At 46.0% G+C, this 24,563-nt stretch overlaps 1 protein-coding gene across 2 annotated transcripts in view; it reads left to right on the forward strand.

The window, feature by feature from the left end:
* Nucleotides 1–4,253: 4,253 nt before the first annotated feature.
* MAN1B1 (mannosidase alpha class 1B member 1) overlaps nucleotides 4,254–24,563 on the forward strand; it is a 48,027-nt gene continuing 27,717 nt past the window's right edge. For both annotated transcript variants that reach the window (XM_077835995.1, XM_077835996.1), the window contains exons 1-9: nucleotides 4,254–4,477; nucleotides 7,063–7,171; nucleotides 8,258–8,385; nucleotides 9,824–9,984; nucleotides 12,513–12,622; nucleotides 15,185–15,370; nucleotides 19,443–19,591; nucleotides 20,243–20,431; nucleotides 22,997–23,187. In XM_077835995.1, the coding sequence (XP_077692121.1) occupies nucleotides 4,355–4,477; nucleotides 7,063–7,171; nucleotides 8,258–8,385; nucleotides 9,824–9,984; nucleotides 12,513–12,622; nucleotides 15,185–15,370; nucleotides 19,443–19,591; nucleotides 20,243–20,431; nucleotides 22,997–23,187 (1,346 nt within the window). In that variant the 5' untranslated portion in view covers nucleotides 4,254–4,354. The remainder of the gene's footprint in view (nucleotides 4,478–7,062; nucleotides 7,172–8,257; nucleotides 8,386–9,823; nucleotides 9,985–12,512; nucleotides 12,623–15,184; nucleotides 15,371–19,442; nucleotides 19,592–20,242; nucleotides 20,432–22,996; nucleotides 23,188–24,563) is intronic.

Below are 24,563 nucleotides of genomic sequence, written 5' to 3' on the forward strand. Positions count from 1 at the left end.
TGGGATCAGCTCCTTAAACTTCCCCATGAAGGTCCACGAGTTGAAGTTATATCTGCTGAGGATAGTTTGCTAGTTCGCTATCCTCAGCTGCAGGCACCCCAGAGAGTAGACCTTTCTTCCAAAAAGGTCCATCCTTTTCGACTCATTGGATTTAGGGGTTGGCCCCTGCTTCCCCTGCCTCTCCTTCTCATTAACTGCAGCCACTACCAGAGAGCATGGCTGCGGGTGTGAGAACAAGTACTTGTATCCCTTAGAAGGGATGAGGTACTTGCGCTCCACGCCTCTAGTGGTAGGTGGGATGGAGGCAGGGGTCTGCCACAGAGACTTAATGTTGCTCTGGATTGTTTTTATCAGGGGCAGAACTACCTTGGATAGGCCTTCTGGTGCGAGGATGTCAACCATGGAGTCCTCAGGTTCAACAACCTCCTCTGCCTGCAACCCCATGTTATGGGTGATCCTCTGCAGAAGGTCCTGGTAGGCCCTATGGTCAATCAGTGGAGGACCCGAAGTAGAAGCCCCTGCCACCGCCTTGTCCAGGGACAAAGATGAGGAGGCCACAGGTGGCATGGGGTCCTCCTGACCCTCCAGCTCTCTAATCTCCTCCTGGTCAGTGCTGGGAGCCTCTGAGGCAACCGCTGTTGCAGTGGCAGTAGACTGGCCCTGCAGTGTGACTTGCACTGGAGTTGACTTGGCGGCAACCTGGACAGGCGATGGGGCTTGTGCCAACGTCATCTCGGATCCCCGAGTCATAGGCCTGTCATTAGATGGTTGAAGCGCTCGGGTCTTGGAGGCCACCAAGTAGGAGTCCCTGGTGAGGGAGCCCTGGGCCTGAGGGTAAACCCAGGAGGTCTAAAAGGGTCATTGCGCTGGGGGGCTGCCACTGGGGGTGCCATGCCGGTGGTGTCCCTCCATTGCCGGTGTGATCTGTGCCTGCAGCAGCGAGAATAGAAGGAGTCGGACGAGACCAATCTCGACCGTGATGGCCACGGTGGCACCGAAGGGTATTGTGCTGGGGACCGCTGCCGAGATGCCAGTGTCAGGGATCGGTGCTAGGGACTGGTGCAGAGAGTATGGTGCTGGGGATCAGTGCTGCTCCCCCCTCGGTGCAGGGATTGGTGCCGCTCCTCTCGTGGTGCCAGGGAAGGGGAGCGTCTCCCTGCTGGTGCCGGGGAGCATGTCCAGAACCCGGTGCTTGAGAACAGTATCTCGGCGACAGTGATCAGGAGCGGCGCCGAGGTGACCGGTGCTGGACAGGTGATGGTAATCGCCTTATCATGACTGGCTTGCCTCTAGATGGTGCCAGACGATACAGCACTGGAGGCTTGTCCCTGACTGCCGGGGGTTGGGGTACCATATCATGGCAATGAGATCTCTAGTGGCTTCAAAAGTGTCCGGGGTGGAGGGCAGCTCTAGCTTCTCTACCTGGCACTGCTCCAGGGAGTCACTGGGCACTGGACTCAACGGTCCCCCCCAGGGAAACCGAAGTCGACTGCTCTGACTCTTGCTGTTTGGATGCCAAGTGCTCCTTCGCGGGAAGTACTGGTGATGCGTATGCTGGTCCCGCCGTCTTCAGTACCGGGGAGCACCCCCTGTCGGTCTTTCTATAGCGCTCGTGCAGCACCGGTGAGTGGGAGCAGTGCTGGGCTGAAGCTTGCGGTGCCGAGGAGCACCAGTGCTGAGGGTCTCTTAGACTAGATCTTTCCTCGGCACTGGGTCATGTGCCGGGGCGCTCTGTATGGACACGCTCGGGGCCAGGTCCTGACAGCTCGTGGCAGGCTGGGGGTGAAGAGCAGATTCCATGAGCAGTTGCTTCTGGCAGAAGTCTCGCTCCTTTTTCGTCCTAGGGCGGAAAGCTATACAGATTTTGCACTTGTCAGTCTGTTGTGCCTCCCTCAGACACGAGTGATGGGGGTCACTTATTGGCATAGGTTTGCTGCAGACTCCGCAAGGTTTAAACCTTTGGCCTCGTGGCATGCCCCAGAGCTCAAGGGCAGGGGCGGAGGGGAGTTTAGGGATTGGGAAAAAAGCCCACTCCCAAACCTTATCTACCACTATATGCACCATATACACTAACTATTCAACTAACTAAGAGCTAAACTACAACTATCAGAAAGTACGCTAAGGGAAACATTTGCTAGACAAGCGACTGCCGTTCCAACAACCATCCCTGGCGGTAAGAAGGAACTGAGGAGGGGCCAGGTCGGCAGGGGCATATATTCAGCGCCATGAAGGCGCCACTCCAGGAGGCTCCACAGCTGACCTGACGGGAGCTGCTAAGGAAAAACTTTCCCGCGAAAAGTTTGTAGCATGTGGCGTGCGCACACACCTAATCGGAATCAATATGAGCAGTCACTAGAAGAAGAATATCTTTTACTGGAGCAACTTCTGTTGGTGAGAGAGAGAAGCTTTTGAGCTTGTACAGAGTTCTTCTGCAGATCTGGGAAACTTAATCAGAGTGTCAGAGCTAAATACGAGGTGGAGCAGATTGTTTAGCATAAGTAATATGTTAACATAAATTGAAATATGTTAGTTTAGCATTATTAATGATCTCTTCCACCTTGTATTTAACGGTGACATTCTGATTGTTTCCCAGACTTGAAGAAGATCTCTGTGTTGTAGCTTGAAAATTTGTCTCTCTGACCAATGGAAGTTTGTCCAATAAAAGATATGACCTCACCTACCTTGTCTCTCTTACAGATATTGGGACAATTTAGCTAGCATATCCCAATTCACATAATTACATCTTATCCCCCTCCATTCTCCCTGCAGTTTCAATTAACTATGATTCTTCTTCACCATGTCCTGTGCTAAACTCTTACATAGCCTTGTGTGCAACTGTTAAACACAGTGCCAACGTAAGCAAATTTAACCTATGAGATTGTTCTCCCTAGCTGCATGAGCCATGATTTAGTGTGTGATCCTCCTTGCTCCAAATTCCTGTGCAATATCAGCCTTGTGGGAGGGGATTCACTAATGTGTTCAGGACGAGTGTGTTTGTGAAGGACATTAGAGAGAGTGCGTGGAGGTTTCCTGCTAAATACTGGTGGGAGTGGGAGAAATTTGCAATGTGCACAAGTCAGGGAGGTCATCAAAGGAGAGCACCCTACTTCCCCAATGGCCTCAAGAGTCAATGTGCTTTTCAAGAACTAGGTGTTCTTGCTGCAGAGCTTGCACGCAAGACCCCTCAAGGTGTGCCCTGAAGCATTTCACACTGGAGCTTGGTGGGGTCCCTGTGACCTAGGGGCTCCCTGTGGCTGCATGTTGAGCTGCATTTAGTGTTGCCAACCCTCCAGGATTGTCCGGGAGTCTCCAGGAATTAAAGGTTAACCTTTAATTAAAGATAATGGCATGCAATGAAACCTCCAGGAATTTGTCCAACCAAAGTTGGTAACCCTAGCTACATTCGCTGAAGTGGCCTTGGTAAACCGGTTGCTGTGCCTCACCCCCACTGTGGCTGCATTGTGATGACAGGTGAAATGATCCCTACCTGTAGCCAAAGGGTGATCAAATTCTGCACTAAGTGCCCTGCCTAGCTGGTGGATTTGGGTTACCACCTGACCAGTATTTGACTTGACTGGCCTGGCCAGTTATTTTTTTTAATGGCTTTGCCAGAAAAACCATTTAATTGGCTGGGTCTTTTTAAATTGGGTCTAAAGATCTGCATGATTATCACAATACTCTGGGATACCCAATGTTAAAAGTTTCTGCGTCCAGCTGAAGATCCTGCAGTGTTCCCACCTCCACCGTTTAAGCAATAACAGATCAAAACTGTTGGAAATCCAGCAGCTGTCTGCCACCAACACGTAAGTGCGCGGCACGCGTGTGAGAGAGGGCTGGAGTCACACGAGAGTGAGGAGGCGTGCGATGTTACTGATCTCTTATCTCTATGCGTTATCTCTCTGGAGACTAGCAGTGGCTGTTGAAGGGGGGTTGCGGAGTTGCCTGGTGGTTGGGATTGTGGTAGGCTTGCCTTGCCGGGGAGGGTGCTGGGTTGTCCTGTTTTTTTGCATTTCAAAGGCCCTACACCTTGGTGGATGTCTGGGGCGGGGGAGCTGTTTCACAGTGAGGTTTGCTCCCCCTGGCAGGGGCGCAATGAGCGATAACGGGGAGCAAGGCATCTCTGGTGCCCGCATGGCAGCCAAGGCCGGGCGTTGCTAGGCACACAAGCGGGAGGCTGTTGCTAGGGGCGCCATAGAGTCCCGCCAGGGCGTGAGGCTAGAGAGGCACCCGGAAGCGGGCTCGTCTGGCGCGGCTCCGCGGCGGCCGGGAGGCAGGATAATGGCGGTTGGGGCGGACGGCGGCTGGCGGTTGGGAGCGGTGCGCGGGCCGGGCTCTGCTTCCTGAAGCCGCCGTTATGTTCTCGGCCTCGCCGCCGCCGAGACGGGACTTCATCTCGGTGACCCTGAGCCTCGGGGAGGCGGCGGGGGCAGGCGGCTACAACAACAGCAAGGCCTGGAGGAGGCGCTCCTGCTGGAGGGTGAGGGGAAGGGAGGGACCTGGCCCGGGTGGGGGGCCTGCTTCCTGCGGGAAGGGGAGGGGCCCAGGTGATGTGGCCGCCCCGCCCCCTCCCTGCTGAAGGGGGTCTCATGGACGGTGAGGGGTCCTGCCCCTCCGCTGGGTGAGGGAGACGCTGCCCCCTGCTGGAGGTTCAGGGGGGGCCTAGTAGCCCCCCCCTCGCTGGAGAGGGCGGACGTTGGGGGAGGGGAGACCCTGCTGGGGGAGGGGGTGTTTTCCCCTACAGTCAAAGGAAGAGGGAAAGTCCCCCCACTGTTTGAAAGGTGGGGGGTGGGGGTGGCAGAGCCCTTATGGGAGTGGTGCTCCCCACTTGATGTGGAGGAGGGTTGGGGGTATTTCAGACACTGAGGCAGGGGTGCGGAGGACAGGCAGTGGCAGTATCAGTGAGGGAGTGCCCATTCCCCCCCACCCCGAAAGGGCACCCTAGATAGTGAGGAAGAGAGCATAAGGCACCCCTGCATAGGGAAGGTGGGTGACAGAGGGCAACATCTCTCTCTTCCCAGTCTAAAGAAAAGAGGTAGGATATGCCTAGAGGGGCAGGTTGGACACTAGATGTCATCCGGTCCCGTCCCCCTCGCCTTTTATCCTACCCATCTCAAGGAAGAGAGGTAGGATGCTGGTGAACATGCTCATGGGAGGTGGTGGTGGTCTGGGGTTACACACCTTCATCTTCCTCTTGAGACAGGAGAGAAATGAGGAGAAAGCATTACCAACTTTCATTCCCTTTCCATCCTGGTGAGCTGCCGCATTTGTACTTGTCCTAGGGAACCACATTGGGGATAAGGATACAGGTAGCCCAGGAGGTAGTTGTGATAAAAGGTGACATAGAAGATTGAGCAATATCAAAATCTCACCCTTTGCATTGGGGGAGGGATGTACAAGATCACTGTACAGCAGTGGTCCCCAAACTTTTTACCTCAACCTCCACCCCCGCCCCCCACCTCGTCTGTGATTCCCTGCCCCCGGAGCCAGGAGCAGGGAACATAAGCAGGAGTAAAGGGGACTGGGCCCAGGAACAGAGCTGGATGGATTTCTCTCTATGCCCCCCCACCAACTCCCCGGGCTGGCCTGGGCCTCGGCTGGCCTGGGCCCCAGCTGCCCCCTCCCCAAATGTTCCTCTGTTCCCTCCCTAGGGCAGTGTGCCCCACAGTTCGGGACCTCTGCTGTACAGTCAGCAGTTTAGGGAATAACAGGGAACATATGTCTATGCCGCTTGGCAGAGTGAAGTGTGTTGACATGTCAGTCTTCACTGAAATGTTTGTGGCCTGTGGTTGCTTGCAACAATGTGGATGCACCTGGTGTCTCAACCCTGGTAGGAGTAGAGTGCAAGGTTTGTGGGAAGTACCGTGGGGCAGAAGAGCTTCTGGGAAACTGAGGGATGTGCCCAAATGCTGCTTTGCCCAGTGTGGGAAGGGTTTCTTAGTGCAAAAAGTTAGCAGCAAGCTGTTACACTGGTTTAACAAAAAACAAAACAAAAAGAGTGAAATGGTATGTATGGTGTGAGGGCACTAAAATAGACAAGACCCAAAATGCTATCACTAAATGCAGTTTACTGAACATACGTAATAGAAGGCTGGTTTTTACTCTTCTCTGGCTGCTGATTTCATCGGATTGTCCTTAATTGTGAACAGTCTTTTGTTTTACTTTCTTGTTAATTATGCTGTTGGTTTACTGAACTTTCCCAAAGCTGAATGTGGATGGTTGTCTTTTTTTGGTGGCAGTCTCTAGTTTATATAAGTTTCACAAAGAGTGATTGTCCGAGGTGGAGTGTCTTGCTTTTCCTATCCAGCTTGAGATGCTTATTTTATTTTTAAGTTTCCTGCTTTGATGCACTAACATAATTTTTTCACAAAAAGAAAAGGAGTACTTGTGGCACCTTAGAGACTAACCAATTTATTTGAGCATAAGCTTTTGTGAGCTACAGCTCACTTCAGAAGTGAGCTGTAGCTCACAAAAGCTTATGCTCAAATAAATTGGTTAGTCTCTAAGGTGCCACAAGTACTTCTTTTCTTTTTGCGAATAGAGACTAACACGGCTGTTACTCTGAAACCTGTCATAATTTTTTCATTCTCTCTCCCCCCTCCTCCACACCCCTATTTTTCTTCTGCTTTGCACATCCCTTATGTACACTTCGCTGGCCAGAAGGGAGGAGCCTCTGGGCTCTTTTCCAGAACCACATCCGGGCAGATGCATAGATCAGCCAGTGAAAGGTTGCTGTAAAGATCTTTGTACTGTAGTTGATGTTCTGTCCAGGATATTTATCACAGTGCAATTTCTCTAAGCTCTACAGACTCCGCCAGTGACTGGCCCTGATTTGTTCTCAGACCCAGCCTACCATATGCTAGCATGCTGCGTTGCTACTTTCCATATCATGACAAAGTAACTGATCGATTTTCAAAATAGGAAACAGTGTAAAACCTACACATAATCAATTTCATATTTATTACTCTAAAAGAACTTCCATGGGTTGGTTGGTTTGACAGCAATGGGCTGGCTTTCTACTTGTCATGCTAAAGAGTCTTCCTCTTATTTATTTTTTTCTCAAAGAAATGGAAGCAGCTTTCTCGACTACAGCGGAGTGTAATTCTCTTCCTGTTTGCCTTCTTGGCAGTCTGTGGAGTCATTTCATACACAAACATGGGGGAACAGTGGAAAAGTACGTCTTCCATACAGTTTAAGGTTGCCCTAATAAATGTCATAAGTGGTTAAAAGATTGCATGTTCTTAGTTTTTGTAATTACATTTTTGCAATATGTGCTCAATGTCTGACAGAAAAAAATATTTTATTCAGAAGTTTAGTTAATGTTACATACATTTTATTGCAAATGTTCAGGTAGAAATTACTCTATTCATCCCTTTTTTAAAAAATTTGAATAACAGTTAGTTCATTTTGGTTCTTTATCCTGAATATCTGAAGTGACATTTTGTTTTGGCTAATAGTGAGTTTAGAGGATGCAAACATCCTTAGTACTTAGTTTAAAAAATAAATAAAACAGCCCAAACCTAAAGATTTAGAGCAGTGGTCCTTAACCTGGGGTGCACGCAACCCCTGGGGGTGCGAGATGCCATTTCTGGGGGTGCGAGACAGGCCAGATTTTTTTAGAAGGTACATCATCGAAAACACAAATTAAGCACAGACACATAAGTACAACTACTTTGTTTCATCAAACCTATGCATTTATTAACATTATACATTTTTTAACGATTACTGTAATATACAAACAAAAACTATATCTAGGTTTAAAGAACTGACCTACTTCAACGATTTCTGATAAGGGATGCGAGAACATATTTTGAGAACCAAAGGGGTGCAGGCTGCAGTAAAGGTTAAGAACCACTGACTTAGAGGATAAGAAAAACAATTCTCTCTCCAATGTGATTATGCAGAAGGGTTGAACTCTTTTTAAGCACTTTAGGGAAAGAGGTCCAAGTTTGCCTTCAACACTGTCTTCTTTCAGCATTGAAAAGTTGTTGTTTTGTTTTTAAAGAAATCAACAAAAAAAACCCAAATCTATTATTATGGAGGCTTGTAGTTTAACACTTTCAGTTAGACATGCAAGATCTGTAGCTTCCCCCCCCACCCCCACACACAAAAGATATCACTTGCATATAGAATACAGGTGACTACCTTTGTGCTTGTCTACATTTGGTGTGGGGAGAGTTAGTTTTCCAGCTAGCATCAAAAGTGTTAATTCCTTATGCCAGGTAGTTTGATGTGTACTGAATGTATTTTATCCGTATAGGTCTAACGAACAAATCAGCAGAAGATCAGAAGACAGAACCAGAAATCCCTGGATTGAAACCAGCAAATCCAGCTGTTTTACCAGAACCACAGAAAGCAGATGCTAACTACCCAGAGCTTTCACTTCAGGTATTGCAAGGAAAAATGTTCTTCTTAACCCTAGTGTTTGTGAAAGCTGCAAATAGCATTTAATTCCAACAGCTGTAATGGAAAAAGAAACGAAGGCCTGTTACAAGAATTAATTTCCTATAGGTAGAGAAGTCAACTCTCAAGAAAGGCTTTGGTTCCAGTGTAGTATTTCTGGCTTTTGTATGTATCCATAGACTTAAAGAGAAGAGAATTGCTCTGATTTCTGAGAACTCTCTTCTTAGCTCAGTCTGAAGGAGCTAGTCAGCTGTCTAATAAGACCACTAATACTCAATGAAAGCATTTTGGGAGGTGGGGGTAGGATATTTCTGGAATTCTCAGTTGACATCATGTGGGCTTTATTTAATAGTGAACTTGTGTTCAGTATGTTTCCTAAACCACTGGTGTGCTTGTCAGTGCTGATACTTCAGGCTTTTGTGACCTGGTATTCTAGGCTCCATCTTACTATCTTGAGGAATCTGCTTGTGCTTGGCCTAGGCCCAGGCATACCCACCATTGCCTGCCTCTCATTCAGCAATATGTGCTCTGACCTGCTGTGGAGCTCTCCAAACCTCAGTCCTGGAAATTTGAGCAGCCCCCAGGCTCTGTGGCTGGCTAGAGTGTGCACAGTTGAATATGAGGCAGGGGATAGTCAACATCTCTGGTAAACTGCAACAGCTTCCCAGAAGAGGTGGAAATAATAATAAATCTAGTAGCTCTCTAACTCTGAGATGCTCTGCGGGTGTGTGAAAGTTATTTATTTTATGGATACACTCCTAACGGGTCATACAAACTGTCTGGTTTCCAATAAATTCATTGGGGGAGTGATAGGAAAAAGGAACTTTGTTTAAAGTGTGCGTGTGTGTGTGTTTGTGTTTCCACACACATTCTCCTGTTCGCACAATTAGTTCAGGGAATTTAGGATTCTTTGTTTTAAATGAAAATGATCTCTCATGTGGTGCTTTCTTCTAATTTGTATAATGTGCATCTATTACGAAAAATAATTCCTGATATTGGATCACTTCTGCATGTGTAAGCCCTTAGTAATGCATCTCTTTGTTATAACTAGTATCAATTATTGCACCTAGTTATATATATGTGTATAATAAGTTCACATTTTTGACAGTGCTCTGTGTTATGTATATACCTGGTAATGATACAAGTAGCCTAATATCTTCACCGATAACTGTTACCCAAGGAGCTATGTACAGTTTTACCAGAGGTAAAAAATTCAAACATGATTTCCCTCCTCCTCAGCCTGTCTGGTTGAGATGAAAGGTTGCATGCTGTGACCTGTAGTCCCCTGCACTACATCTCTATATTAAAAATGAGGGTGTTCTCAGACTGCATTGTACAACTCTGGGATGCTTTGGGACTGCGTATTGGCCACCCATGCAGTAGATCATATGCATCTTGATTTACTTTTGCCTTTCTTTCTTAGAAACGCTCAAAGCCGCTTCACGTCCGACGTGGTCCGCCTAATCTGCAGATCAGACCGCCACGGAGAGATGCAAGAATAAAGGCCCAAGATGTTGCTGGCAAGACTGACGAAGAACCTGGCCAGGCTGATAAAGAAGAGAAAACAGAAAAGTCCATTATTAGGTAGGTAGAAATATTTCCAACAAGTTACGATTTGCTGGAGCAGTCTTCTAGTTTTATTTTTATTCTCTCAGAATCTGTTGGGAATAAGATGAATGTACAAATTTGTGAGGGCTTTTCATTGTCTGCCTAGAATGTTATTTTACTTATATGCTCCACTCAAGATTTGAGGCCCTATTAAACTAAGCACTGTACCAATGCACAGGTAGACGCAGCCCTTGCCCTGAAAAATTTGCAGTCTGTAAGATTATTTCACTCTATCAATTTGTTCTGTGTTAGATGCTAATACAATAGCACAATCATCATTATCTTAGTCCTGATGTACATTTGCAAATTGTATGGGTATAACTGTCCGTCAGGGTGTGTGTGTTTTTAGGATTTTTTAATCAGTGTAATTATGCATACTAACCTGTGGTATGGATGAACTTATACAAATATAAAGGTGCCTTATATTGGAATAGCTTATTCCCCTACCCATATGGGAATAGCTATATTTGTATAAAGCACCTTCATACTGATGTAACTGCATCCACTCTAAGGAGGCTGTACTACTTTCACCATATTAACCAGTATTGTGAAAGCATTACAACTTTCTGGTGTATTAATCATGATGTTCACTTAATTTGGGAATAAGCAATAGCGTTTGACTTCATTGTTCAATATAGAGAGAATAGTAAAAGTTGACCACAGATACCTGTGGTATGTTTACACAAGATATAATTTCCTAAAATTTTTCTCACCCTTGCTGCCACTGGTGCAGCTCAGTTGGTGCGGGCAGTGGCACCGAGTCTGCACTAGTGTTCTAGCCATCATATCATCGAAACCCTCGCACGGTGGTTGTAGAATCTTATCTACCCAAGCACTCCCACCATTGCGACCACTGGTAGAGCGGCACTACTGGCAGCAATGATGGTAAATCTAGGAAAACAACTTCTGTGTAGGTCTGTAGTATGCTAGTAACAATGTCAGTATTAATGCAGTAGTAGTAACTGGATCTATAAGGTCTATCTTTTTTTAACATACAAGCTTTGTGAGTTCTATAAACCATGCTTCTCTGGGGGTAGCTAAAGTTCATATTGAAATTCAGTTAATGTACAGATACATAAAAGGATGTTGTTAAAACTGTTAACCCTCAGCGTGAACCTTTCTTGACTTTGGTCCTATTTAAAAGGTTTTACCTTCAGGAGTAATTCTTATGTAATTCTTTTCCAAACTGATTTATGATGCCACTTTGTTGAGGAAACCATGTAACAAAACAAGCACTTTACATTACTGCTATCCTGTGTCAGGGCCGCCCAGAGGATTCAGGGGGCCAGGGGCCCTTCTGCTCCGGGTCTTTGGGGCACTTCACCGAAGACATGGAGCGGAAGGACCCCCGACGCCGAATTGCCGCGGAAGAAACGGTGGCGGGTTCTTCACTCCGGGTGTGTTCAGCGGCACTGAAGGACGTGCCTGTGAAAACTCTCTTGGGGGCCCGGGGCAAATTGCCCCACTTGAACACCCCCCCCGCCCCGGGGCAGCCCTGTCCTGTGTTCACAGTTGAATTGGTAATGCTCATTTGCATGAGACTGTTTTAATCAATTGGAAGTGATTCATGCAATAATTTCAAACCTGGAAGTCAACACCTGTAATATTTTCAAATGCAATGATCTTTCACACATTTTGAGTTTGTACATTTCTGATTCCTTTAAGAAATTCTATTACAGCAGCAATTGTTTCATGGAATCCTAAAAGCCTTCATATTTCTTAATTCAGTTCAATAAAAGGTTCATTACCATTTGCCTGGAAGAAATCACTGACTTCAAATAATATTAATGAGCCAATAAGTGATCTTTTCCTATTTTGTGCCATGATCAAAATCTCATTTAGTTCCCTAAAATACAAGGAGTCTGGTGGCACCTTAGAGACTAACAGATTTATTTGGGCATAAGCTTTCGTGGGTAAAAAAAAAAACAAAAACCAAAACCAAAAAACCCACTTCTTCAGATGCATGGAGTGAAAATTACAGATGGAGGCTTAAATATACTGATGCATGAAGAGAAGGGAGTTATTTTACAAGTGGAGAACCAGTGTTAACAAGGCCAATTCAGTCAGGGTGGATGTGGTCCACTTGACACCTCCTCATCAATTACTGGGAGTGGACCACATCCACCCTGACTGAATTGGCCTTGTTAACACTGGTTCTCCACTTGTAAAATAACTCCCTTCTCTTCATGCATCAGTATATTTATGCCTGCATCTGTAATTTTCACTCCATGCATCTGAAGAAGTGGGGTTTTTGGGTTTTTTTTACCCACGAAAGCTTATGCCCTAATAAATCTGCTAGTCTTTAAGGTGCCACCAGACTCCTCGTTGTTTTTGTGGATACAGATTAACACGGCTACCCCTCTGATATTTAGTTCCCTGTTTATCAGTCTGTTGTGAAAATATGAAATGAACAATGTTTGACAGTAGAGATAAGGATAATTCATTTTAACTCTTGTCTCTATTTTAATCTAGTTAAATATTATTGAAATACCTTGTACTTGCAGTTGGAGAGGAGCAGTGATAGAACCTGACCAAATCACTGAATCTCCTTCCAGTAAAATAAAGGAACCAGAAAAACCATCGTCTGTGGAAGTGGAAGATCAGAAAGAGCCAGGTAATGGGCTACAGACCATCACCTTTCTCATTATTGACCATGAGATTTAGATGTTTATATCTCCCTATTAGATTCATGGTCAAGGTTATGCCATCCCTTAAATCTGCTATTTTTACCTGAGAAAGAGTTGCTTCCTGTGGGAAGGGGAGGAACTGACTGAAAAGAGATTATGCATTGTTCATCTAGAACATCTAAATCCTGCAGCATACTTGATCTGCTGTGACAAAACAGGTGCATGTTTTTTCAAGGTTTCTGGTGATTCACAAATAATGCTGAGAACTGAGAATATGAAAATACTGATGCACGAATATTGCATTAGCTGTACTAGTTGTTACCATGGCACAGTATCATACGTGGCTGTAATTGCCAGATCATGTATCAATAGACTGCGTGCTATACTTGCTGCCACTGTGCAGCTCACCTCTGCCTGCTTGCCACTCCCAAACGAAGTGTGGTTTTTTTGCTTCTGATATATATTGGGCACATGCATCTCTACCCTAACCTTGTCCTGGATATTGCATGCAAACGTTGAATCTTCTATTTCATTACCAAAAACAAACCACAATAAACCATAAGCCCCAGAGTGATTTATTAAATTGAGTATATTTAAACTATACTTACTTATCCTTAAGGAAAGTGCTGTCTTTATTTCTGGAGCAGCAATACCTCCTATAAAAAGAACAGGAGTACTTGTGGCACCTTAGAGACGAACCAATTTATTTGAGCATAAGCTTTCTTGAGCTACAGCTCATTTCATTGGATGCATATTGTATTGGTTCATCTCTAAGGTGCCACAAATACTCCTTTTCTTTTTGCGAATACAGACTAACACGGCTGTTACTCTAATACCTCCTATGTAAGTGGACAACAGTGGAAACAGGATGGCCCTACACTAGGGAATGTTTTTGAGAGGCTCCTGGTTATTGGCTTCTCCTTTGCCTTGCCAGAAGATGACAACGTTATGTTGGGGAGTACTATAGGCACCTGCCCTCAACCACCTTCCCTGCTCTGCAAAATGTACATTCCTCCCGCTTGGTGAAACACTTGGTCCCTCCCATATAAATGACAGGTTTTAGAGTAACAGCCTTGTTAGTCTGTATTCGCAAAAAGAAAAGGAGTACTTGTGGCACCTTAGAGACTAACCAATTTATTTGAGCATAAGCTTTCGTGAGCTACGGCTCACTTCATCGGATGCATACTGTGGAAAATTCTTCTGTATTTTCCACAGTATGCATCCAATGAAGTGAGCTGTAGCTCACAAAAGCTTAAGCTCAAATAAATTGGTTAGTCTCTAAGGTGCCACAAGTACTCCTTTTCTTTTTCCCATATAAATATCTTACTACCATTTTTTTTCCTGGTTTCCCTGTATGTGCATGCCTTCATGCACAACCTTCCTCCCCTTGTTTAAATGGACATTTGCTCCTACCTTTGACCTCTCTTGCCTTTTTTCTCCCTCCCTGAAATTGAGAAATGGGAGTGGCACTGAAAATAGGCAGCATGGCCTGATTTTCTCTCTGCTCCACATCCCAAAAGGAGAAGTGCCCTCCCCTTGGGAAAAATAGCTGTTTAGAGAGATGGCTTGAAAAGGACAACTTTTTCTCAACAGTGGTTTGCTGGTCCCTTGGAGACCGGTTGGGGAGAAGGAAGTGACTTCCTCCATTAATTCATCACACACTGCTTTTGAGGATTACCAGGACTAGGCAGCTGACTCTTCAGTTGCTGTCCCAGTGCAGCAAAGAATCTGGGAATCTGCTCTCTGATGAGCTAGTGGGAGAGAGTTCTTGTTTGTTGCAAAACCTAGGCTTTACTTGTAATAGCATGCAGTGCATTGGCAGCCTGATGTGTAAGTGCTCTTAATATAGGTGGGACTGGTAGCAACACCTATTATTAAGGTTGTCAGACACTCCCATAATAAGACCCTTTCTTTAGTTGCTCATAACTTTTTGCCAGACTTTAACCACTGGGGCTGAAATTTTTCATGCTGGCTGTCTGCCTCAGGCTGAATTGTTTTTGGAAAATTTCAGCCAAAACTGTTCAGCCATTTTTGAGATCAAGGCTAGGGAAAATAAGTTGTTTTGCTGATAAATTCTGGTGGTCTTTTCTTTGAAAAGCTCTAGCACCTCCATGTTTTGGAGCAGGGACTTGAAATTTGGCAGTAGAGGAAATAGATAGGGATCTGAATTAAGTTTGTACAGGCAACCTTAATTCTGGGATATCTTAAGTTAAAAATGCTTGACTTGGCAACTTTAATAATGTTATTTTATCATTAACATAGCTTTTTGTGTGTATTTCTCTAAATATTGTTTTTGGAGTTCAATGTTAATGAGATTTCCATTGCTGCCTCACTAAATCATTGGTTAAAAATATTGACCGCTTACTGCAGGTTGGAAAGATCCTATTAAAAAGAAATAACTTGAGGTAACTGAAGCTAGTGTAATGTAATCTTTAGTTGCAGAGATGAGGGCTCTTGGTTTTGGGTAGGGTTTGTGGAGAAAAGTCTCATGTGGCTGCATAACTCTGAGCTTCAGCATTCTTCAACAAGGTGTTGATTTCCATTCACAGTGCCCGTAAATGAACGTCAGATGGCTGTGATAGAAGCATTCCACCATGCATGGAAAGGTTATAAAGAGTTTGCCTGGGGACATGATGAACTGAAACCTTTGTCCAAATCCTACAGCGAGTGGTTTGGACTCGGTCTTACGTTAATTGATGCTTTGGATACCATGTGGATTTTAGGCTTAAAAGAAGGTAATTTTCTTTTCTCTTCCTATGTTTCTCCCATCTATGTTTCTTTGTTTTTAAGGTGTTCCTTCCAACTGCATCCTGTAGGTAAAAGCATTTCTGGAATAATTTTGGTGGCTGTATCTATTGATGAATTGGCATTCCTGCTAGAAATTGGGGACTGGATTATTAGGTCTGCCTGTTGTTGTTGTTTCCGTACTGAAACAACCAGTGCCCCAGGGTGGTGCCATGCTTACTAAGATGCTGGAGGGGCCTTTCTAAGTGCCAGTCTTGCAAAGTCAGTCTGGGATCTCTTAGCTTGTGTATGATCACTGTTACTAAAGATATTCTACATATGAAATTTAGTCAACAATTCTGTATGTAAACCAGAAAATAATTCGGTGTTCTGTTGGATTTGCAATGCTTAAAGGAATAAAGCTAATAACTTAATTGTTTTGACTATAAGTATATAAGACACAGAATCCACACAAACAACAAGGAGTCCGGTGGCACCTTAAAGACTAACAGATTTATTTGGGCATAAGCTTTTGTGGGCTAGAACCCACTTCATCGGATGCATGGAGAATCCACACGAATCTGTTGATTAAGGCAGTGGTTTTCAAACTGCAGGTCGCGACCCAGTGCTGGGTTGCAGAATGTAAGGCACTGGGTTGCGGCGACTCTGGTCAGCACTGCCGACCAGGCCATTAAAAGTCCTATTGGATGTGCTGCTCAGCTAAGTCAGGCTAGTCCCTACCTGTTCTGACACCGCACTGCACCCTGGAAGCAGCCAGCATCAGGTCTAGCCCCTAGGCAGGGGTGCCATGGGGCTCCGCGCGGTGCCTCCTCTCCAAGCACCAGCTTCCCGGCCAATGGGAGCTGGGAGTGTCTGTGCGCAAGAGCCACGCAGAGCCGTTTGCGCACCTCCGCCTAGGAGCCTGTTAGGGGACCCAGAGAGATGGGGGGTGGCTGAGGAGCCCACCCTCCTTGGTACATGGGTAGTGGGAAAAGGTCCCTGCCCATGGGGACTGAATGCCTTGCAGGGAAAGGAGGCACTTCAGTCTGCTTGTGAGAGGTTTGAAGTAAGGGCAGCATTATGGGAAGCTGCCAGTAATCTTTCAAGTTTGGTGCTGCTTCAGCAAGGGCTGCTGAAGGGTTGTAAATTAGTTAGGGGTAGTGAAAGATGATTTGGCACAAAAGGGTTTAAAGTCAAAAGCAGAGTTAACAGACTACCTTTAGAGACTGGATCTGAGCCTTGGGATGGCTCTGGGGGATCAGATTGTTGCTTTGTTGGGTGTGCATGAAAACTCTGTGGGTGTGGGTGGGAGGGGGTGGGTGTGTGGTGGGGGAGGGAGATGGGAACAGGGAATGGGGGTAAGAAAATTGGAATCATGTTTTGCTAAAGGGGGAAATGGGAACAGGGAATGGGAGTAAGGAAGTTGGAATCATATTTGGCTAAGGGTAGGAATGGGAACAGGGACACAGGTGTAAGGCTCTGTGGTGTCAGAGCTGGGAAGGAGGATACTAAGGAAGGAAACTGGAATCATGCTTGCTGGAAGTTCCCCTCAATAAACATCGAATTGTTTGCACCTTTGGACTTCGGGTATTGTTGCTCTCTGTTCATGCGAGAAGGACCAGGGAAGTAAGTGGATGAAGGAATAAGCCCCCTAACAGAGCCAGACCTGCTGCTGGCCTCTTCCGGGGCGCAGCGCAGTCCGCGGTGCCAGGACAGACAGGAAGCCTGCCTTAGCACCTCTGCTGACTGGGAGCCACCTGAGGTAACCCTGCGCCCCTATCCTCAGCCCTGAGCCTCCCCAAACCTGGAGACCCTTCCTGCACCCCAAACTGCTCATCCCTTGCCCCACCCCAGAGCCTGCACCCCCAGCCCAACCCTGACCCCCTCCTGCAACACTGCCCCAGACCAGAGCCTCCTCCCACACCCTGAACCCCTCATTCCCGACTCCACCCCGCAGCTCTCACCATCACACCCCAACCCTCTGCCCCAGCCCTGAGCCCCTCCCACATCCCAAACCCCTCATCCCCAACTCCGTTGGGTTGTGGGCATCAACATTTTTCTTCAGCTGGGTCACTAGAAAAAGTTTGAAAACCACTGGATTAAGGATTTTATTCACTTTTTTCTGACTTTAACCACATTTTAATGCTGATGTGCAAGCCACATTTTTACTTGCGTAATTACCTATTGTCTAGCAAAATTCCCTCCTAAATTCAATAGGATACAGTACTCATCACTTCCTGTCCCAAACTGTTGTATACTTTTTCTGTTCACTGTATGGTAGGTATCCTAATTCACTCCAGAAGTGTCTGTGTTTTGGTACTGGGTTTTAAAACCTCAATTTGATTTTTTTGTTTTTAAGCTACTGCCTTACATGACTACAGAAAAAAAAATCACTTATTCGGGACATGTAAGTTAAACAAGGAAACTACAAAGCAGTATTTACAAATACGTGAAAATGTCTCCATTGATGTGCTTTGACAACTGTGGGATCTGTGGAGACAGCCACCTTTATAATAATTCCACAACAAACACAGTTTGACATGTATTGAGACTAGAAGATCAGATCTGCAGCTAACGGCACAAGAAACTGCAGTAGTCTTCCATGATTCTATATTTTCCTTACTTGTTTGATTTAATACGTACATTTATGTACAATTTGAAATCAAACAAAAAACCCACTGTGGAAACATCTCGTTTGTGTCTCTCACTGCATGTCTGAGCTCTCTCTCGGTGTTTCATCAGGTTGACAGTGTGACTGCTTTCTTATAAAATATTTAAATATGATCTGCAGAGAGCTTTTAAATTTATTAGTGATTTAGACATGTTTAAAATAAACACCTGTTTGGAAACTTTTATATACTATTGCAATTCTCCTTTAAGTGATTACTTCATAGTCTGTAAAGCTCTTTGGGATTCTTCAGGATAAAAAAACCTCTATAAATGAAAGTTGTGTTAGAGTGTGCAGATCTTTCTCTCATGAGTCTGTGAATATAAAAACTGCTTCTGTAAGAAAAGTCTGGATTTCTCTATTGCACTACCTATTGCTAGACAGTGATAACAAATCTGACAGCACAATTTACTGAAATGGAATGTAGAAAATCTATTTTGTCATCCTTTTTTAAGGCCTGTATAAAAGAACGTATTTGTAAACTGATTTTTTCACAAGGGAGACGGATCTGTGGGAGATAGATCTTGGTGAGCTATCCTAGTGATAGTTTAATATCCTAAGAAGCCTCAGTGGAAGGGTGTTTAGTTTCTAACCTTTGCATTCTGTCTCCAGATAATTGGCAATATTTTAAAGAAGCAACTTTGTTTTCCCTAGTACTAGTTCCTGGTAGTCATAGATGCCTGGTGTCCTGAATACCGAGAGAGCTTGTGCTTAAAACATTAGCATGGGACTCAACAGACTTCGGTTCAATTCCCAGCTCTGCCACAAACTTCCTGTGTGACCGTGGGCTCGTCACTTAATCCCTCCTTATCTCAGCACCCAATCTGAAAAATGGGAAATATTTCCTACTTCATAAGGCTGTTGTGAGTCATTAATGATGGTGAAGTAATGCAAGATCATATATATACATAAATAGTATGTTGGGAAGCTGACAGGCAGTAGCTTTGATTTAAGTAGCCTTAACTAAAATCTAAAAAGTCTTATGGTGAAAATGTGACTGATTGTATGGCCAGTAAAGTAGGTGGTAATAGACTGCAGGCTTATATTGAGAGAGGTGGATTATTGGAATACCAGGATAATTCCCGTTTGCGTTATTTTAATAAAGAAGGAATGTGCTTTTACAAGACCTGCTAAATGTGTAATTTCTCTGCCAAGTACTTGTCTCCTTGCATATCCCCACATTGTGGTATTGCATAGGAATTAAACTGATGCGAGGTCTAACTTCTCCCAGTGTGTATTCTTCAGTATATTTGTAACCTCTTCAGATTGCCCCTTAAAAATACAGGTTCCTTTTGATAGACTGAATAACAATCAAGGCAGTATGGCATACTAACTCTTTTAATCTGGTCATTTGAGTGTGCTGTTATAATTACAGTGTGTTTCCTCCAACCGTTGTTCCCTTTTGTGCCTTGCAGAGTTTGAAGAAGCAAAGAAATGGGTGGCAACTGACTTACAGCTTGATAAGAATGTGGATGTGAACCTCTTTGAGAGCACCATTCGTATTCTGGGGGGTTTGCTGAGCACCTACCACTTATCTGGAGATAGCCTCTTCCTAGAAAAAGCTGTAAGTGATTGAGTCTCACAGTCCCAAATAGAATGTGTGTCTTGTGTTGCGTAAAGTGGCAGAAAGGTTCATCAGAAGGTAAATTCTGCCACGCTTTTCCTCTCTATTTCACCATTACTGCTCTAGGCTTCTTGAATGTTTTCCTCATCTTCGCTTTCCTGGTGTCATCAGAGCTCTCATACGTTAGGGTTCCATTTTAATTAGAATTTCCCTTAATTCTTAATGTAAAGACTAAGATGATACATTTAAGGATCTTTATTGTATTTTTCCCCAGTTAATTTTTTTTATGGGAAGAAAGTCCTAGTCAATGAATGGAGTGGTTACTCCCAGGTTCCCTGTCTTGGGAAATACAGTGGTATTCTCCTGCCCCTCCCAAGTGCCAGGACAAAGGCCCTGTGGTTGCATTAAGAATTATCCATAATTTCATATTGAAACCCTGTGGGGATGTGCAAAATGAACTGTCGTGTACAGCAATGGGAACTAGGTAGAAGCTATATGCCAATTATTGTGACGTAGTGATTCTTCTTAATATTTGCCTTTGTTCCTCATAGACGGGCTAAAACTAAGCCGCAGTTCTTTTTCCTCTTTTTTGTTTGATTGCTGAGAGAAATAATAAAGAATTTTTGTGCCATGTTTTTGGGTTCTCTTTAGAAAGACATTGGGAGCAGGCTTATGCCAGCATTCAACACACCATCCAAGATACCATACTCAGATGTAAACATTGGCCGAGGCACTGCCCACCCACCTCGTTGGACGTCTGACAGCACCGTGGCAGAGGTGACCAGTATTCAGCTGGAGTTTAGGGAGCTCTCTCGTCTCACTGGAGATGAGAAATTCCAGGTATGGGATAACCAGTTGTCATCTTTGCTGCCTCTCAACCTCCACCCCATTATTGGTGAGGCTCACTTATATTGCCTGTACTCTTTTCTCCTTCCATTCTTCTAACAGAGATCAAAAATATTTCTCACTGTGGCAGCTGGAGCAGATTTCATTGGTTGATGAAAGTAAATGCCATTACATTGCTGATCCACCTCCTACCAAACACCATCTCTAAAACATCTTATCTGGAGCAATTTTATGCCTAATCATGCCATACACATCGCTGTTTCTGAGTAGTTGCTCCACCTTTTAGTTTACTGGTGAATTCCTTGTTCTTTTAATCTCACAGCTAAAGAGAATTAAATGACCTATCCAAAGGGAAGCAGCTGTGGGGGGAAGAGTCCATTACTTTTCCAGTTATTTTCTTTAAGTAAATACCACAAAGCTCATAGTAGAGGTGAATAATTGCTCCTTTCATCAGAAGGAACTTACAAGAAAAATCTTTGTTTTTGATATGCTTGTGGTATCTTTTGTGTTGTCTGTCTGAGACTAGATTACCTATAACTGGCTTTTCAGAACACCAGGCTAAAGATCAGGGGTGCCCGAGGGCCACGTTGGGGTTGCGAAATTGTATGGAGGGCTGGGTAGGGAAGGCTGTGCCACCCCAAACAGCCTGCTGCCTATCCGCCCCCTCCCACTTTCCACCCCCCACTTCTCCTTGTCCCCTGACTGCCCCCTCCCGGGAACCCCCACCTCTAACCCCCCCCCCGGGAGCCCACCCCCCCATCCAATCCCCCCTGTCCCCTGACTGCCCCGACCCCATCCACACCCCCGCCCCCTGAAAGGCCCCCTGGGACTCCCATGCCTATCCAACCCCCGACCACCACCCCCAGAACCTCCGCCCCATCGAACCGCCCCCTGTCCCCGGACTGCCCCCCGGAACCTCCTGCCCCTTATCCAACTCCCAGCTCCCCACCCCCTTACCATGCCGCTCAGAGCAGCAGGAGTGTGCAGCCCCGCTGCCCAGCCAGAGCCAGCCACGCTGCGGTGCTGCCCGGCAGGAGTGGCGGGCCAGAGCGCTGGTGGTGCGGCAAGCTGAGGCTGTGGGGAGGGGGGACAGTGGGGGAGGGACCAGGGGCTCAAAGGCTGGGCAGGACAGTCCCGCGTGGGCCATAGTTTGCCCACCTCTGGTATAGATAAACTATGTAGAGCTGTCCTCTTCGTATTTAAATTCTGTAGGAGGTGCTTAGATATCTACATTAATGCTAGTGTTGAAAATAACAGAACTCCCTTTCTAAGCTGCAGAGTGCTTATCAGCTGACTCAAATTCCAGCTGTGGGCATGGTGTGAAGGTTGTATCTGGGAGAAAATAAGCCCAAGTACTAATCATTTCAAAGGCAGTGGGAGGTGTATTCTTTTTGTTTGGAGGTGATTTTGTATAGTGCCCCAAATCAATTTATACATCAGGCCCTACTTCATTCCCAATATTGTGGATCCCACAAAAGTAGGTTTCCATTGCAATTTTGATTTTTTTTAATTAGCTTACTTTGCACAATCCAGAATTTTGCATCCGTTTTGAGTATGCAATTAATATTGCACTAACATTCAATGCCTGTAAAATGTAAAAAGCTAAAGTGACTGGACTCGATTTCTATAGCTGATGTGTTGAGACTTTTAGTCTTTTGAATTGTATATTGTAGCAGTCGCTTTTTTTTTTAATGACTGTAAGATAGTTGCAGCAAAATATCTGGTTATAAAAAAATTAGCAGGCATAAGCTAATACTTGAGTGTTTATATCATTCTTGCAAATTTTTCTTAAACACATAGGTCTATTCTGGCTTTTCCACATCACTGCTGTTAATGAAGGTCCATTATAAGTTGGGGATTGGTCCTGCCTTGAGCAGGGGGTTGGACTAGATGACCTCCTGAGGTCCCTTCCAACCCTCATAGTCTATGATTATTACTTTTCTGCAGTTTTTTTTTCCATGTCTTGTCCGCAACTCTTCTGCAATTATTTGAAGACTATCCAACGATTCAAGTAGGGCCTTATTTATACAGTTATTTGCAGGAACTATAGCTATATAGTTATATCTATATAGCTATCACTATTGTGCAGTGATCCTTAGCTATACTCATGTCATGAAAATCTCAGTAAAAAAAAATTGGCATCATTACAACTTGAGTTGAGGTACAGTATTATTGAGAAATATTTCTGAGTTTCACTGATCTCTTCCAGAACAGATACTGTTGGAGGTGTTGCAGGCCACTTAACCTAACGTTGGTATTATCCTAATGTTCTGTCAGTTGGTGTTTGAATCTGACTTCTAAACTACTGAGGGACCTGGACTCACCACCATTGCTGATTCTAGCATGAGAGAGTTGTATTATTGAAAAGGAAAGCTGATAAAAAAAATCTGCCCACCTCATATTTGCTGTAGTTTCTCTGAAGCCATAAGCAGCAACTGTATTGGAAAAGGGAAAAAATTCCACAACTGCTGACTGCTTCTAGCCATTTAAGTACCATTGAGCTGTGTAGTTGCATTGTCTCATTCAGTGTGTATTTTTTCAATTTATTCTTTTCTGTAGAAAGCAGTAGATGCGGTGATGAAGCACGTACACTCTCTCTCAGGGAAGAATGATGGACTAGTGCCCATGTTCATAAACACCAACAGCGGGCAGTTCACTCACCTGGGTGTCTACACTCTGGGAGCCAGAGCTGACAGCTACTATGAGTATTTGCTCAAGCAATGGATCCAGGGTGGGAAGAAGGAAAATGAGTAAGTTCTCCCCACTTCCTGTGTCAGTTTAAGAATGATGTAAGCTATAAGATTTACTATCCTAGTTGCCAGTTTAGAAGGAAGAGTATTTTATGTGGACTTTGATGTGAGCGATCCTGCCCAGCCTCTGAGCTCCTGGCTGGGGAAGCTAGCCCCCAGCCCCTCCCCTGCTGTCCCCCCTCCCCTGGAGCCACGCTGATGTGCGGGCAGTGCGGCTTGCGCCCACCCACCTCCCAGGCTTTCCAATAAGCCTGTCCTGCCACTCTGAGCGACCTGGTAAAGGGGGGGGAAGGGGGGCGTGGGATAAGGGGTAGGAGGTCCCGGGGGGCAGTCAGGGGACGGGGTGGTTGGATGGGGCGGAGGTTGGGGGTGGGGTGGGGTCAGGAGATAGGGGGTGGGGTCAGTGGGGGGGACGGGACAGGGAGCCGGGGGACTTGGATAGGGGGTGGGGTCCTGGGGGGGCAGTTAGAGATGGGGGTCCCAGGAGGGAGCAGTCAGGGGACACGGAGTGTGGGGGGGGTGGATGGGTCGGGGGGCCTGTCAGGGGTGTGGATAGGGATCGGGGCAGTCAGGGCACAGGGAGCAGGGGGAGGTTGGATAGGGCAGGGGTCTCCAAACTTTTTAAATGACGCACCCCCAGGGCCAGCTCTGGGGAAGCGCAAAAAAAAAAAAAAAAAGAGCATGCCGCCGAAGAGGGAGCGGGGAGAGCCGAGCGTGCCGCCGGCGTGCTGCCGAAGAATCAAAGGTCCAGCGGTGCTCCTCCTGCCGCTCACCCCCACGCATGGTCTTGCGCACCCCCCTTTGGAGACCACTGGGATAGGGGGTGGGGTTCTGGGGGGCGGGGGTCCCAGGAGGGGGTGGTTAGGGGACAGTGAGCAGGCGGGTTGGATGCGTCGGGAGTTCTGAGGGGGGCAGTTGGGGCGGGAAGTGGGAGGGGGGCAGATAGGGGATGGGGGCCAGGCTGTTTGCGGAGGCACAGCCTTCGCTACCCGGCCCTCCGTACCGTTTCAAAAGTTTGCCCACCCCTGTGCTGGATGCATTTTGTATAAGCATGGTTACTTGGATTTTTCTTAATGCTTTATATTTGACTAAATATCTTAAGTACTGCCTATTGAAATCAAATTGCAAGTTTCTACTCTACAAAAAGTGTGGTCTTTGAGATGCATGTACTATATCTAAAGCAGGGATCAGCAACCTTTGGCACACGGCCCACCGGGGAAAGCCCCTGGCAGGCTGGGCCTGTTTGTTTACCTGCTGTGTCCGCAGGTTTGGCTGATTGCAGCTCCCACTGGCTGCGGTTCGCTGTCCCAGGCCAATAGGGGCAGGAAGGGCGGCCAGCACATCCGTCAGCCTGCACCACTTCCCGCAGCCCCCAT

Source organism: Eretmochelys imbricata, chromosome 16 (assembly GCF_965152235.1).
Source record: "Eretmochelys imbricata isolate rEreImb1 chromosome 16, rEreImb1.hap1, whole genome shotgun sequence".
NCBI lineage: Eukaryota > Metazoa > Chordata > Testudines > Cheloniidae > Eretmochelys > Eretmochelys imbricata.